The sequence below is a fragment of the Tupaia chinensis genome, unplaced genomic scaffold (assembly GCF_000334495.1).
Source record: "Tupaia chinensis unplaced genomic scaffold, TupChi_1.0 Scaffold000159_1, whole genome shotgun sequence".
Classification (NCBI taxonomy): Eukaryota; Metazoa; Chordata; class Mammalia; order Scandentia; family Tupaiidae; genus Tupaia; species Tupaia belangeri.
Genome location: NW_006159630.1, coordinates 5,594,003 through 5,607,094, shown reverse-complemented (window position 1 = coordinate 5,607,094; position 13,092 = coordinate 5,594,003). Strand labels below are relative to the sequence as shown.

Here is a 13,092-nt window from a genome sequence, read left to right as displayed (position 1 = left end):
GTGCCTGGGAGGCGCGAGCGGAGGCCCGGGCGACAGGATTGGCTTGGGGCGGGGATCCTCGCCTCGAACTTGGTGCCCTGTGATGTCCGCTCAAGTTCTGGGATTTTTACGCCACTGGACTCATATCTCGCTGGCAGTCCCGCGGGGTGAGGAGCCGGTCGTCGGGCAGAGCCACACGACTCTGACTCATCCGTCGGGCCGGAACCGCGGCCCCACAGAGCCCCGAGAAGAAACCCTTCGTCTCGGGGGTGGGGGCTAAGTCCCAGGCGGAAGAGCCTGTGGTGGGGCCAGGCCTAAGCTCTCGACCTCCGACCTCCGGGGAAACTAGGTCCCCAACCCGCGGGCTTCCAGCAATGCCCGAGCGCCCCCCGGGCTGCGCTAGCGCTGCTGTCTCCTCTCCCTTAGATCCGCACACCGGAGGGAATGATGCGGGTGCTCGCACAGCCCCGACTCCAGGCGAGAAGGGCGAGCCCCACAGCCGGACCCGAGACGACCGCCTGGGCAGCAACGATAAGAAGGTGAAAGCAGGAGCCGCTGCCACTGCCAGCGCCTCTACAGCGCCGGGGACCCCCTGGCGGGAGCCGCGAACCGAGGCTATGGATCCAGGTTCGTGGGGGCTCGGCTGGGAAGGGCAGCAAGTGTATCCCTCTGTCCCTCACCAGGAATGATGGAACCCACCCAGCTGGGCAGAGGGGCTGGAGCACTTGAGAAAAACTTTCTCCCACGAGGCCAGAAGCCGCTGGGCCTAGAGCCAAGGAAGGGGGTGTCGGGCTGTAGGCCCCACAAGGGGCGCTTCCTTTCCCCGGCTCTGTTGGGTCAGTTATCCTGGTATTGCAGAAAGGCTTCCACTCCACAGCCCGTTGGTATCCTCGGCCCCCTAGTGGCTGGTTGGGGACTCAGCCTTTTGGGGTTTGTTTTTCCAGCGGTGGGGCCACAGGTCCTGCTCCCCAGGCCCTGCCGCGTGTTGGTGCTGCTGAATCCCCGCGGGGGCAAGGGCAAGGCCTTGCAGCTCTTTTGGAGCCATGTGCACCCACTTCTGGTTGAGGCCGAAGTCTCCTTCAGGCTGCTGCTCACTGGTGAGTACCTCTGGAGGGGTATGGGGAAAGGAGTGCCCTTGCCAGGGCCCTGCCCTGACAGCCACCTCTGCAGAGCGGCCAAACCACGCTCGAGAGCTGGTGCGCGCGGAGGAGCTGGGCTGCTGGGATGCGCTGGTGGTCATGTCTGGAGATGGGCTCATGCACGAGGTGAGACCCGTGGGGGGCTGGCCTGGGTGGCAGGCTGGGCACTCCCTGGGCTGAGGCCACACATGCCTGGACAGGTGGTGAATGGGCTCATGGAGCGCCCCGACTGGGAAACCGCCATCCAGAAGCCCCTGTGCAGCCTCCCAGCGGGCTCCGGCAACGCGCTGGCCGCTTCCTTGAACCACTATGCCGGGTGAGAGCGCCTGTACTGCCAGGTTCCGAGTCCCCATAGGCCCAAATACCTCCCAGTCCCTCTTCTCTCCCTAGAGCCTTGCTCTCAGTTCCAGGGGCCCCCTTCTGAGAACCCCTGCTGGCTGCCTCCGCCTGGTTCATCTGTCTCTCTTCTGCCAACCCCAGGGGCACACCCTAGGAGGAAGGGGAGGCCAAGGGACACCTGTCCAGACTGTCTAACCTTTGCCCCTCAGCTATGAGCAGGTGACTGACGGGGACCTTCTGACCAACTGTACACTGCTGCTGTGCCGCCGGCTCCTCTCACCTATGAACCTGCTGTCACTGCACACGGCCTCAGGGATGCGCCTCTTCTCTGTGCTCAGCCTGGCCTGGGGCTTCATTGCTGACGTGGACCTGGAGAGCGAGAAGTACCGTCGCCTGGGGGAGATCCGCTTCACTCTGGGCACGTTCTTGCGCCTGGCGGCCCTGCGCACCTACCGGGGGCGGCTGGCCTACCTCCCGGTAGGAAGTGCGGTCTCTAAGATGCCTGCCTCCCCCGCGCTGGTCCAGCAGGGTCCAGTGGACGCACACCTCGTTCCCCTGCAGGAGCCAGTGCCCGCTCACTGGACCGTGGTGCCCGACCAGGACTTTGTGCTGGTGCTGGCCCTGCTGCACTCGCACCTGGGCAGCGAGATGTTTGCGGCACCCATGGGCCGCTGTGCAGCCGGCGTCATGCACCTGTTCTACGTGCGAGCAGGCGTGTCTCGGGCCACGCTGCTGCGTCTGTTCCTGGCCATGGAGAAGGGCAGACATATGGAGTGCAACTGCCCCCACCTGGTGCATGTGCCCGTGGTCGCCTTCCGCCTGGAGCCCCAGGACGGGAAGGGTGTGTTCACAGTGGACGGGGAGCTGATGGTCAGTGAGGCGGTGCAGGGCCAGGTGCACCCAGACTACTTCTGGATGGTCAGCGGCTGCGGGGAGCCCCCGCCTAGCCAGGGGCCCCAGCAGGTGCCACTTCCAGAAGAGCCCTCTTGACATGGTGACCTTACTGTGCCTTGGTATGTCTGCGTGGTCTGTGCTGCGCTCGGAAGGGTGGGAAGGTGGAGGTATACCCTGTAAGGGCAGGCTCTGTCTACCAGGGGTCAGGATGCGGTCCTGGGCCAGGAGCCCAGCTGGCTGGGCCCAGCTGCCTGAGGAAGGCACTTCATTTTGTCCTAGAAGCCCTATCCTGTGAATCAGATCCAAATAAAATGACATTCTCCGGCTGCTGGTCCTGTCCTGGGGATCAGAGAGGGAGTGGGGTCTCGCTCCAGCCAAGACCATAGAAGTTAATGCTGACGCTCGGCGGTGCTTCTTGGATCGGGCAATGCCTGGTACCGGGCCCCAGGCACAGTCGTTTTGGCAGCGGGCACAGGGCTGTCTGGACTTCTCACTTGGCGGGTAGGGCTCTCCCACACTCTTGATTAAACCATTTCTAGGCTGAAGAAGCCTTTGGGTGTAGCCAGTGCCGACCTGCCCGCAGAAGACCAAGGCTTGCCACTGGTGTGTCGTTCCTGGGGCCACACAGCCAGCTGGTCTCAGCACAGTTTCGGAGCAGGAGTGTTGGGCAGGGGTTAAAAGGAAGCAGCAGGGAGGGGCAGATGCCAGTCTCCTAGACTGGCAACTATCGTGGCTTCAAGCCCAGGAGAGACACTGCCGACCGGCCAGGAGCCATGAAGGCAGCTCCCTCAAGGATCTGGGAGGAGCTGAACTGGCTCAGCTTGTCGGTCACGGGCCTCGGAGCCACAGACGAGAAGGCAGATTCCGTCAGCCCACTCCTGAACGTGACGGCCAGGAATGGAAACTTCCCTGAGGCAGGAGGGCCACAGGCATTCAAGCAGGCTAGGCTGGGAAGGTGCCATGTGGCAGTTTCCTCACGTGGCCAGGGATGCCAGGTTGGGCTGCCAGAGCCTTCCCACCCAGAGGAAGAACGGCACAGAGCCCAGGTGAATGGCAGAGGCAGGTTTAATGGAGTCACTTTGTCTTGTTAATGAGCCAACCACCCCCCCAAAAAAATGCAAGTAAAAAAAAGTTCAATCACACAGCACTTTATACAGATATATCGTAAGCAGCAGGCATTCACATCTCCACGTGGCCGTGGCCAGCGCGCTGGGACCCTGCCAGGCACACGCAGGCGCGGTCCAGCTCCGCCCTCCCCGGCTCTGCTGCAGGTGTCCCGGCACAGCACAGGCGTGGAGCCCACTTAAGGCTGACAAGACGCATCATGCTTTGGCTTTTTTTTTTTGTCTTTGTCTTTTTTTTTTTCTAGTAAGAGTTAATATCTTTGCTTTTTGAGATTTATTTTTTTCCCAACCTTAAATATTACATACATACACCAAAAATTACATAGCTGCAGTGTGCTCAACAGCATCCTCTGAACCTGGAGCTTCACATTATCAAAAGCTTAGAAAACTTGTAAACCTCTGGGCCTGTCTCGGGAGGGCCACCTCCCTATCGGGACGGAGGCTGCAGAGTTTGTAAGCGAAGGGCTGACGGGAGGCCTCGTTCTCGTGGGCTCTGTGGCCACGCCAGCCCCGGTGTTGCGGATGCTGGGGAGGGGGCCCCGTCTAGGCTGCTGCTCCGGCCCCCCGGGGGGAAACGAAGGGGGACGAGGTGCAGACACCTGCTGCCGTCCGACTGGCGAGGCCTGAGCAGCACGCCAAGCCCCGCTGGCCTCGGACGCGAAGAACAAGGCACCTACAGCCGGTCTGGCCAGCAGCACCCTGCCCTCAACTCCACGTTGGTGTGCGCGCACCTCCACTTCTGCTGTCACCTGAACCAGCCTGGTCCCAACCTCTCTTAGAGAGCAAGTTCAACAGGCCTAGGGGCTACAAGGTGATAAACGGGCCAGAGAAGAGTCGGGAGTCAGTGCCAGCAGCGCCAGCTCCCCAGGGAGAGCAGTGAGCGAGGAGAGCCTGGTGGCGGTGGCAGCAGGAGGGGCCGGGACACGGGGAGGCTACGGTCCGGCCGAAGAGGCGGAAAGGGGCCAAGGGCACCACGCTTCATGCAAGGCACACCCGCTCTCCTGTTGGTCGGCAGGCACCGGGCCCAGCAGGGATCAAGTGCCCGAACTTCCTGCCTAGGGTGACGAGGGGAAAATCGGCCGCGGGGTTTGGATCTCTGCCGCAGGGGACCTGCCGGTGAAAGATCACTTTGGAAGAGAGACAGCAGCATCTCAAAACGCTTCTTGACTTCAGCATCAAACTCACCTCAGGGAAAGGGCAGGACTGGGCTTGCACTGGGGCTGAGGGGACGGGGAGTGGGGACTCCAGGGGAGTGAGGGGCGGCGCTGGCCTCTCGCGCTGTGATGCTCCGGCCTCAGGGCTGCCGCTACTTGCCCTCTGTGCACTCAGCCATGCCTGCCTCGAGCAGGGCAGCCCGGAACTGCGTCAGGACACCCCGGATGCTCTTGATGAAACCCTTAGAGAGCGGGAAGAGGGGGAAGCCAATGTCAGGGTAGCCACTCTTTTCCGGCAGGAAGCTCCGGTAGCTCTTTCTCCGCTTCTTTGGTTTGACACTGGGGGGCACCGATGAGTCCGGCGCTGTCTCCGAAGTCTGGTCTGTGCGGTCCCTGCTGGCTGAGGCTGGGCCATGGGCGCCACCCTCCGAGTCTGAGCCCTGGGAGGCCTCTCCGGGGGCCAGGCCTCCATCCTCGGGTTCTTCTCTGCCGGAGTCTGAAAGCTCGGCCACCGTGGGCGGCTCCGGTGAGCTGCTGTCCTTGGGGACCCCGTTGGGCAGCGGCTGAGCCCTCTCTAGGAGGGCGTGGGTCTCTAGCCAGGACTCGATGCGGCCTATGAGCCGCCAGCCGCCAGTGCTGAAGTGCTGCCGGATCTCCTGCTGGAAGACCTCGGGGGGCCGCCGCACCAGCTGGGCCATGGACTGCACCACGCGGATCAGCGCCATCTCGTTGTAGCAGCGGCTGTTCTCGTAGCCCTCCTGCAGGCCCCGGTCGCTGTCGAAGCCGGCCTCGTTGTAGTACGGTTCGTTCACCAGGATAAGACCTGTGGGTGGGAGCAGTCAGGGCAGGCCGTCCTCGCCCCTCAAAGGGACGGCAGGGGGGCCGCTTCCTCACCCAGCCCCTGGCCACACGTACCCTGGATGGAGATGAGCACCTGCAGGAGGCTGGATTTGCTCGTCCACCTCTCAGTCCCCTGGAACACACACAGCGTGAGCGGCTCGGCCCACAGCCCCGGCTGGCGCCGCCCCCAGACGCGGCTGCTGCCGCTGTGCTCACCTTCCCGATCCAGGTGCCCAGGAGGCTGACGCACACCTTCCCGTTGTCATACAGGTTGGGGTTCAGCCGGCCACTGCACTGGGAGAGGTAGCAGAAGTGGGGCGGCACGGCCGGGTAGATGTTGGGGAGCTGGATGTCGAACAGGTAGAGGCCGTCCTCATAGGGGGTCCGGGTGGGGCCCTTGATCAGGGCCGAGAAGAGGTCCTGGAGGGAGGACGGAAGGCTGACCTCTGCAGGGGGGGTGGGAGGGCTTCTGCTCACGGGGTCTGCTCTGCCCTTCCCGGACACTGCAGGTCACGCGCGGAGCCCCACCCCGGGACGCAGACGCTGCAAGCACCAGGGAAGCTTCTGTTCAGGCCCCCAGCATCTTTGGACCCTGGCATGAGAGGGACTTTCCAAGCTGTCCCCTTCCCCCGGGGTGTGTGTGTGTAAAAACATAAATATATACGTGTGTATGTGTGTGCATATATACGTACATGTACATGTGTGCTTATACGTCGATGTGTAAATGTATGTCTATGTACATGCATGCCTACATATGTACATGTATGTCTATATGTATGTCTCTCTGTGTGCATATATGCATGTCTATATATGTGCATATGCATGCCTCTATACATGTATGTCTATGTATATGCATGTACCTATATGTGTACACATGAATGCATGCCTGTATACGTATATATTCATGTCTGTATGCATATGTATGTACACACGTGTGCATATGTCTATATATACGTGTGTGTGTGTATGTGTGTATATTTAGTCTGCCATAGGGTGCATGTACTCGCCGGAGATGGGGGGGTGTGATAAATCACCCCTGGGGGTATGGCCACGCGGCAGTCCCTTTTCCACTCTCCTCTCGGGATTTTGGGCACACGTGCCCATGTGCCCAGCATGTTTTCAAGCCGCTAGGTTTGGGACTTGAACCACAAAGTTGGTCACGTGAGATCCAGTCACGTAACCTCCATGTCAGCTGACCGCCCCAACATGGTTTTTATGCTATAAGGTTTTTGCCCTCATAAATCACCCTTTAAAATTACATTCCTGGTCCTCCTGCCCTGTCCCCCAGCCCCAAGAAGACATACAACAGTGACAAGCAGTCAGAAGGGAGGGAACGTTCCGGATGCTGAGGTTCCGCTTGCTCTTGGGAGCCTGGGGTGGCCTCGCAACCAGGATGACTGAGGATCTGAGCAGAGAAATGGGCAAACCACTGCAGGGCATGGGTCATTAGGGCTCAGGCGACAATTCAGACACCCAGTGTGCGCGTGCACTCGTGTGACACGGCAACAGGACAGGCAGGGGGTGAGCCAGTTCCTAACCGGAGGGGAAGGGAGCCTCTCCAGTACGTTCTGAAAAACGTCTTGCCGGACGGCACACATGCTCACCAGACAGAGAGGGAGGGGAGAGAGCACCTGCGATGGGGTGCAGTCATGCCACAGCCCCTTCTCCTCGCGTCCTCCCGTCAGGGTTTGGGGTATGCGTGTGTGTGACGTGGCATGTTTTTCAAGATGTCAGGCTGAGTCTTGAACTGCATGGTCGGCCACGTGGGATCCAGCTCCCTTAACCACCAGGCCACAGGCTGGCCCTCCTGCCTGTTCCCGGGGGCCAGACCAGGCTGAGAGCTCACACTCCGTGGGAGAGAAAGTGTAATAAAAGATATGCTACACTTTTTATGGGAAAATATAACCATAAAATCTGTTCCCTTTTTCCTTCAAGAGAGCTGGGACAGGGTGGGACTTCTGAAAGTGTCACTGCAAACCTCGCAGTGGGTGCTGTGACAGCCCCCAGCCCTTGCCCCTGGCTGCCAAGGCAGCTCCGGTGTCTGACCTGGCACCTGGCTCAGCGGAGGCCCTACTGAGGGCTTCTAGACGAGCAGGTGCAGACAGAGCAGCGCGACCGTCACAAGTGACCCTGAAGCTCGCGTGCTGCCTCCAGGACACTGGACTCCAACACGTGGGCCCTGCCACGAACGGTGGGAAAAGGGAAGTGACGGGGCCCGTGGCGGAGTATTACTCTGCTGGTAAAAAGGAGACAAACCAGATCAGCACGAATCCACATGGGAAGTCTTAAGGATGACCCTGAGTGGAGAGTATTACAGACGTGTGCACGAGGACGTGCCAGTGGTGTAGACAGGTCAGCCGAGACAGCACGTATTTAGTGATGGCGGAGCACAAAGGCTACGGGGAAGGAAGCCCGCCAGACCTAACTTCCCAACCTCTGGGAGAAGCAAGCAGCCTCGACCTGGGGTGAGGGAGGTGAGGGCTGGCCAGGGACAACCCTCGCTCTTCCTGAGCGTTCCGAGCTTAGAACAGGCACAGGCAATGGTCACACAATTAACTTCAAACTCATTTTGAAAAGGAGGAGGAGGGGCCAGTACCCCCACAGCAGGGGTCAAACGCTGTGTAGAGGAGGCTGAATCTCACATGGCCGAGTGGGAATCCCGGCCCAGGATCCCGAGAGGAAGGAAAATTAAAAGAAAAGGGAGCGTGGGGGGAGGTGGTTTTATTTCAATTTTATGGGCTCCTTTCCCCCGTTCTATGGTGACCCAGTTGCACTGGTTAAAAGCAGCTCACCAGTTCTTTAGAATATGCTCTCTAGCCAAGTCTAGCTTTATTCAGACGCTGTAGATGGACAAAATGTGAACACTGAACAAACATCACGCCGTCACTAGTAACTCTGACTTTGCTGTCAAGTGTAGACCCCTTTGAAAGAAGCTTGAGACTTTTTGTACGGCTTGTCTGGAAACTTGTGTAAATCTTATGTTTTAGTAAAATATTTTTTGTTATTCTAAAAAAAATAGAAAAAGGAGTGTGGAGCGATCAGGCTGTTTGGGGGTGTTTCTCCTCTCTCACATGTCTACTGGCATTAAAAATAAATCATAAAACTACTATTTTTTTCTTTTTGAGAGGTTTTTTGCTATAGGGCACGTGTACTCGCCAGACAGACAGAGAGAGACATAGAGACAGAAAGCGAGAAATCACCCCCCAGGGGGGATGGCCACGCCGCAATCCCTTCTCCTCCATTCTCCTCTCGGGATCTTGGGCACGCACGCACACGCGCCTGGCGTGATTTTTAAGCCACCAGGTCCGGGACGCAAACCGTGGTCGACTACGTGGGAGTCCAGCGACATAGCCATTACGCTAACTGCTGGTTCCTGAAACTATTGTTTTTTAAGAGAGAGATTTTTGCTGTAGAGTGCATATGCTCACCAAGGAGACTGAGAGATAGAGAGACAGAAAGAGAGAAATCACCCCCTGGGGGATGGCCATGCTGCAACTCCTCTATTCTCCTCTCAGGATTTTGGGCACACACCACACGCACACACACCAGGGCATGAGTTTTAAGCCTCCAGGTCCGGGACTTGAACCGCATCAACTACATGGGAGTCCTGAGCGACATAACCATTATGCTATCTCCTGGTTCCAAAAAAATGAGTATCTTTTAAAAAAGGGGAGGGGGACCACCCGGTCTAGACACAGCTGGGGGGCTCTTGCCAGCCTGCTGCCGTGTGGCCACATGGCCTCGAGCCCCTACCCTCGGAGAGGCGGGAGGACAGGGATGGCAGGGCCAGTCAGCGCTGTTGGTCCAGGAACCCAAGGCTGGCTGGCGGCCTCCCAGGCACCTGTGGCACACCTGCACTGCCCACGCCAGGCCGCGCTATCCTACTTGCCATTCTATCCTCGAAGGTCTTGACCATGATGCCGTCGGGCAGCGAGGTGGCCAGCAGCGCCATCTCCTTCCGGACGGTGCTGAAGAACTTCTTGGCTTCTGGGGGCTGGAACTCGATCTTCTTGAAGGAGTGATTTGCTAGAGGGGGAAGAGACTGGTCAGTCCCTTGTGGAGTGGCCCTGGAGCTCCCACCCACAGCTCCTGGCACGAGGTCCACTCTGGGCAGCAGCCAGGCCTCGAGGGGACTGGCCCCCTGGCCCCCGGATCTGTCAGCATAAGCAGGGCCCCGGGGCGCAGGGCAGGCAGGCTGACTCACAGGGTGCGAACTCCAGCACCGAGAAGACCTCGCCCTTGGCGCTGGTGAAGGTGACGCCGGGCTTGCCGCCACACTGCTGGCAGAGCACAGGGGTCTCGCTGGGCCACTCGGCCTTCACCGGAGACTGCCCCTCGGGCTTGTCCTCCTTGTGCTCGGCATCTGCCATCGCCTCCATCTTCTCCTCCTCCGCGATGGCCACGTTGTCCAGGGTCTTCTTGAGGTTCTCCTGCAGCTTCTTGATGTCGTCCAGGAACTTCTTCTCCCGCGTCGGCTTCTCGGGCTCCGCGGTGGGGGAGGTGGGCGAGCCCGTCAGCAGCTGCTCCACAGTCATGTTCTTGAGGCTCTCCAGGATCTTGATGGCCTCCTTCAGCTCCCGGAAGCTCTTGGGGGGCCCATCCTTGCCAGCCTTCTCCATCAGCCCGGCCACAGGGGCGGCCATGTCCACAGCTCCCTGGATGGCGGCCGTGGCAGCCTCTTCGCTGATCACTACCCCCTTGTCCTCCTCTGGGGCCACTGGCTGCTCAGTGGGTGGGGTGGGGGGCTCCTCTATCTTGGGGTGCTCATCCTCCACCAGCCCGTTGTCCGTCTCCCAGCTGTCACTGTCATCCTCCCACTCGTCCGAGGACGCCCCACTGGTGCTGCCTTCCACCGAGTCATAGTCCGACTCCTCGATCTCAGACTCGATGTTGTACAAGTGCTGGAGCAGGAGGAGAGCGAGGACATTCAGACGGGGAGCTGTCTCCCCCTGCTGAAGGCGAGCCCCGGAGACCTCGAGCCTCGCAGCCAGGGCCGACTGGGCCCTCGAGGCCGGCCCCGGTCCACCCTCCCCCGGCTCTGCTGAGGACTTTGCATCAGCTTCTCCGTGCTGCGTGGTCTCTGGGGCCCTGGGGGCCTTTCCTGTCCTGTCCCCAGGGCAGGACCCAGAGCCCCAGCCAATGGCCTGTACCACCTCCCACACAGCTGAGGGCCCAGGGGAGCCCCGCTACTCCAGCCCCAGCCCAAGAGGATGATGCAGCCTCAGTGGAGCTGCCCTGGGAGCCGGGAACGTGAGAGGAGGGGAGGTGGGAAAGCAGGCCCTTGCCATCCCTGTCCCCTCCAGACCCAGCCCTGTGTGGGTGCATGAACAGGAGAGCTGAGCTGAGGACACTGGCTCCAATGAGGGCCAAGGGCCTGCTTTTCCTCATCTATGGACGTCTTCCCGGAAACGCGGGAAAGCCTCCATCTCCCCTTAGGAAGTGACTCGCATTTCTTAGCAAGCTGAGAATCTGATGAAGTCCTGGAGGCCTGTGCAGCTCTGCATGCACCTGGTGACCTGGCAGGAAGCCTGTGCCCGCCCCCAGGACTCTGCATGTAACAGCAGGCAGGACGATCCAGGGAGCTCCAGGCCAGGAGACGACTAGAACTCCCGGCCAGCCACCGGGGCCCTGCCAGTCTCACCTGGGGCAGGATGATGGTCTTGGAGTTGTCAGCCCACACCACCTCCACCTTGCTGCTGACATCCACGCGGGCCACTTGGCCCACTGATGGCTGCGGGGCAAAGGAGCAGAGTCAGGGGACAGGAGGGGTGAGGCCCAGAGCACCAGAAGGGAGCCCTGTGGTGGGAGGCAGGCTGTAGGCAGTAGGGAGGGGCCACAAGATGAAGAGATGTGTCCCTCACACCTCCCCCTGCAGGAGAACTAGTCCCTCACACCTCCTCCTCAGCCCGTCAGCTCACTGTCCCCTCACACCGCCTTGCACCTGGCTGTCCACAAGCCCCCGGGGCCCTCCTCCTCGCAGCATCCTGGCCTGGGGTCCCTGCCATCCCCGGCAGGTGTCCTACCTCACGCTTTAGCCCCTGCTCTTCCCTCCTGAGATCTCCTGACCCCCACACCTCTCCTGCACCCCAGAGTCCTCAATGCTGTGCTCCTGGGGCTTGGGACGACTCGGCTGTGGTCCTGGCAGGGAGACAGCCCTGTACACTTTGTGCCACTGGAGCAGCTACTCCTGGCGACACTGGCCCAGGGACTGTCAGGGCTTATCTCCTGTGCCACCTGGTGGCAGCAGCAGGGACTGCAGCGGCTGCAGGGTCATGGAGTAGGAATCCAGAGCTGCGGCGGGGACATACCTCGTCCTCCTTGTGAGGCGCCCCGTCCTCGGTGTTGCCGATGCGGATAACAATGTCGGTCGTGCGGAACCGGAAGTCAGGGTGGTCGGCAATATCGTAGACGCTCACGTCTTCCTCTTCCCCGATCAGCTGTGGTACAGGACGAGCTGTCGTGAGCCCAGGGCCCCTCCCCAGCGCCCAGCACCGTCCCACACGTGCAGGGGCTGCACACATCCACACGGGCTCACCTCCACGTCGTCCCCGCTCGGCCGCAGCTTGAACCACTTCACCATGCAGGTGCGGCCTATGTGGTCCCCCGACTGCACCACGCCGTAGACTGCAGGGTCTGGGCAGCTCTGGACTAGGAGCCAAGCGGATGCAAACAGCTAAGGAGCCCCGGTAGGGCCCGCTCGCCACCCCGTCTCCAGCCACAGCAGGACACGGAACCCAGGCGTCCCGCCAGGCCCGAGGAGGCCAGAGCAGGTCTCCTCCGGTCCTCAGAAGCGGGAGCCACTATCAGAAGGGCAGTCTGCTCCCCGAGTTCGTGTTAGCCAGGACCCAGCCTCCGCCTGTTCCCCAGCCTGCCAGGCCCGCACTACCTCGCTTGTCCACCACGAAGTCCCCGGGGCAGAACTCGTTGTTGTCCAGGTGGTGCACGGGGAACAGGTCGTTGGAGCGGATATTGCACTCCACGGAGCCGTCCTGCCACATCACGTCCGCCGAGGTCATCGTGGTCACCACCTCCACGGCCACCCTGCAGGACACGGCCTAGTGAGCCAGGCCACGCCAAGTGCTTCCCCAGGGAAAGATTTTTCAATTCTGTTGCGCCCGCCCTCTGAGCCCAGGCTGCAGGACGAGCTGACGATGGTGAAGCCACATGTTCTCGAACGCCACGTGTTCTCAGAACAGGCCTGCCTGGGAGCACTCGGGTGAGCGTGGTCCCAGGTCAGTCTCAGACCTCCGTGTCACCCTGCACCATCTCAGACGGCACCCTGTGTGGTCTCGGCCAGCACCTGGCCTCTCTTAGGGCTTGTAGCCCATGAGCACATGCATGTACACATGTGCTGAGGGGACAGGCTCTCTGCTCGGTCTCAGGCTGGATGGGGGGACACTGAATTTACCTGTCTCCTGGCTTGAAGTCACGGGTAATTTTATTCTTCTTTCTCTTGTGTTTTCGTTTTAAGTTCTTGATGGACAAGGGGATACTCTTTTTACGACTTGTGCCGCTGCCACTCTGGGAGGAGGTGGTGGAGCTGGCGGAGGATGTCACTGAGCTGGTGTCGTCCGTGTCATCAGCGGCCTCGTCGTCGGCATCCTGCTCCGCAGAGTGCAGCCT

General features: G+C 60.4%; 2 protein-coding genes across 2 annotated transcripts in view; one reads left to right on the top strand and one right to left on the bottom strand.

Annotated features, from left to right (window-relative positions):
• Positions 1–2,678, top strand: part of SPHK1 (sphingosine kinase 1) — a gene marked incomplete in the record, with an annotated part of 3,641 nt that extends 963 nt beyond the window's left edge. The window contains 5 exon segments of the mRNA XM_027770772.1: positions 406–606; positions 924–1,076; positions 1,150–1,244; positions 1,319–1,434; positions 1,667–2,678. Coding sequence (XP_027626573.1) covers positions 597–606; positions 924–1,076; positions 1,150–1,244; positions 1,319–1,434; positions 1,667–2,447 — 1,155 coding nt within the window.
• Positions 2,679–3,398: 720 nt separating this feature from the next.
• Positions 3,399–13,092, bottom strand: part of UBE2O (ubiquitin conjugating enzyme E2 O) — a gene marked incomplete at its 5' end in the record, with an annotated part of 59,064 nt that continues 49,370 nt past the window's right edge. The window contains 10 exon segments of the mRNA XM_006145921.2: positions 3,399–5,452; positions 5,545–5,602; positions 5,686–5,889; positions 9,359–9,495; positions 9,674–10,370; positions 11,111–11,200; positions 11,778–11,906; positions 12,005–12,117; positions 12,356–12,510; positions 12,878–13,092. The exon segment at positions 12,878–13,092 is cut by the window's right edge and continues 264 nt beyond it. Coding sequence (XP_006145983.2) covers positions 4,782–5,452; positions 5,545–5,602; positions 5,686–5,889; positions 9,359–9,495; positions 9,674–10,370; positions 11,111–11,200; positions 11,778–11,906; positions 12,005–12,117; positions 12,356–12,510; positions 12,878–13,092 — 2,469 coding nt within the window.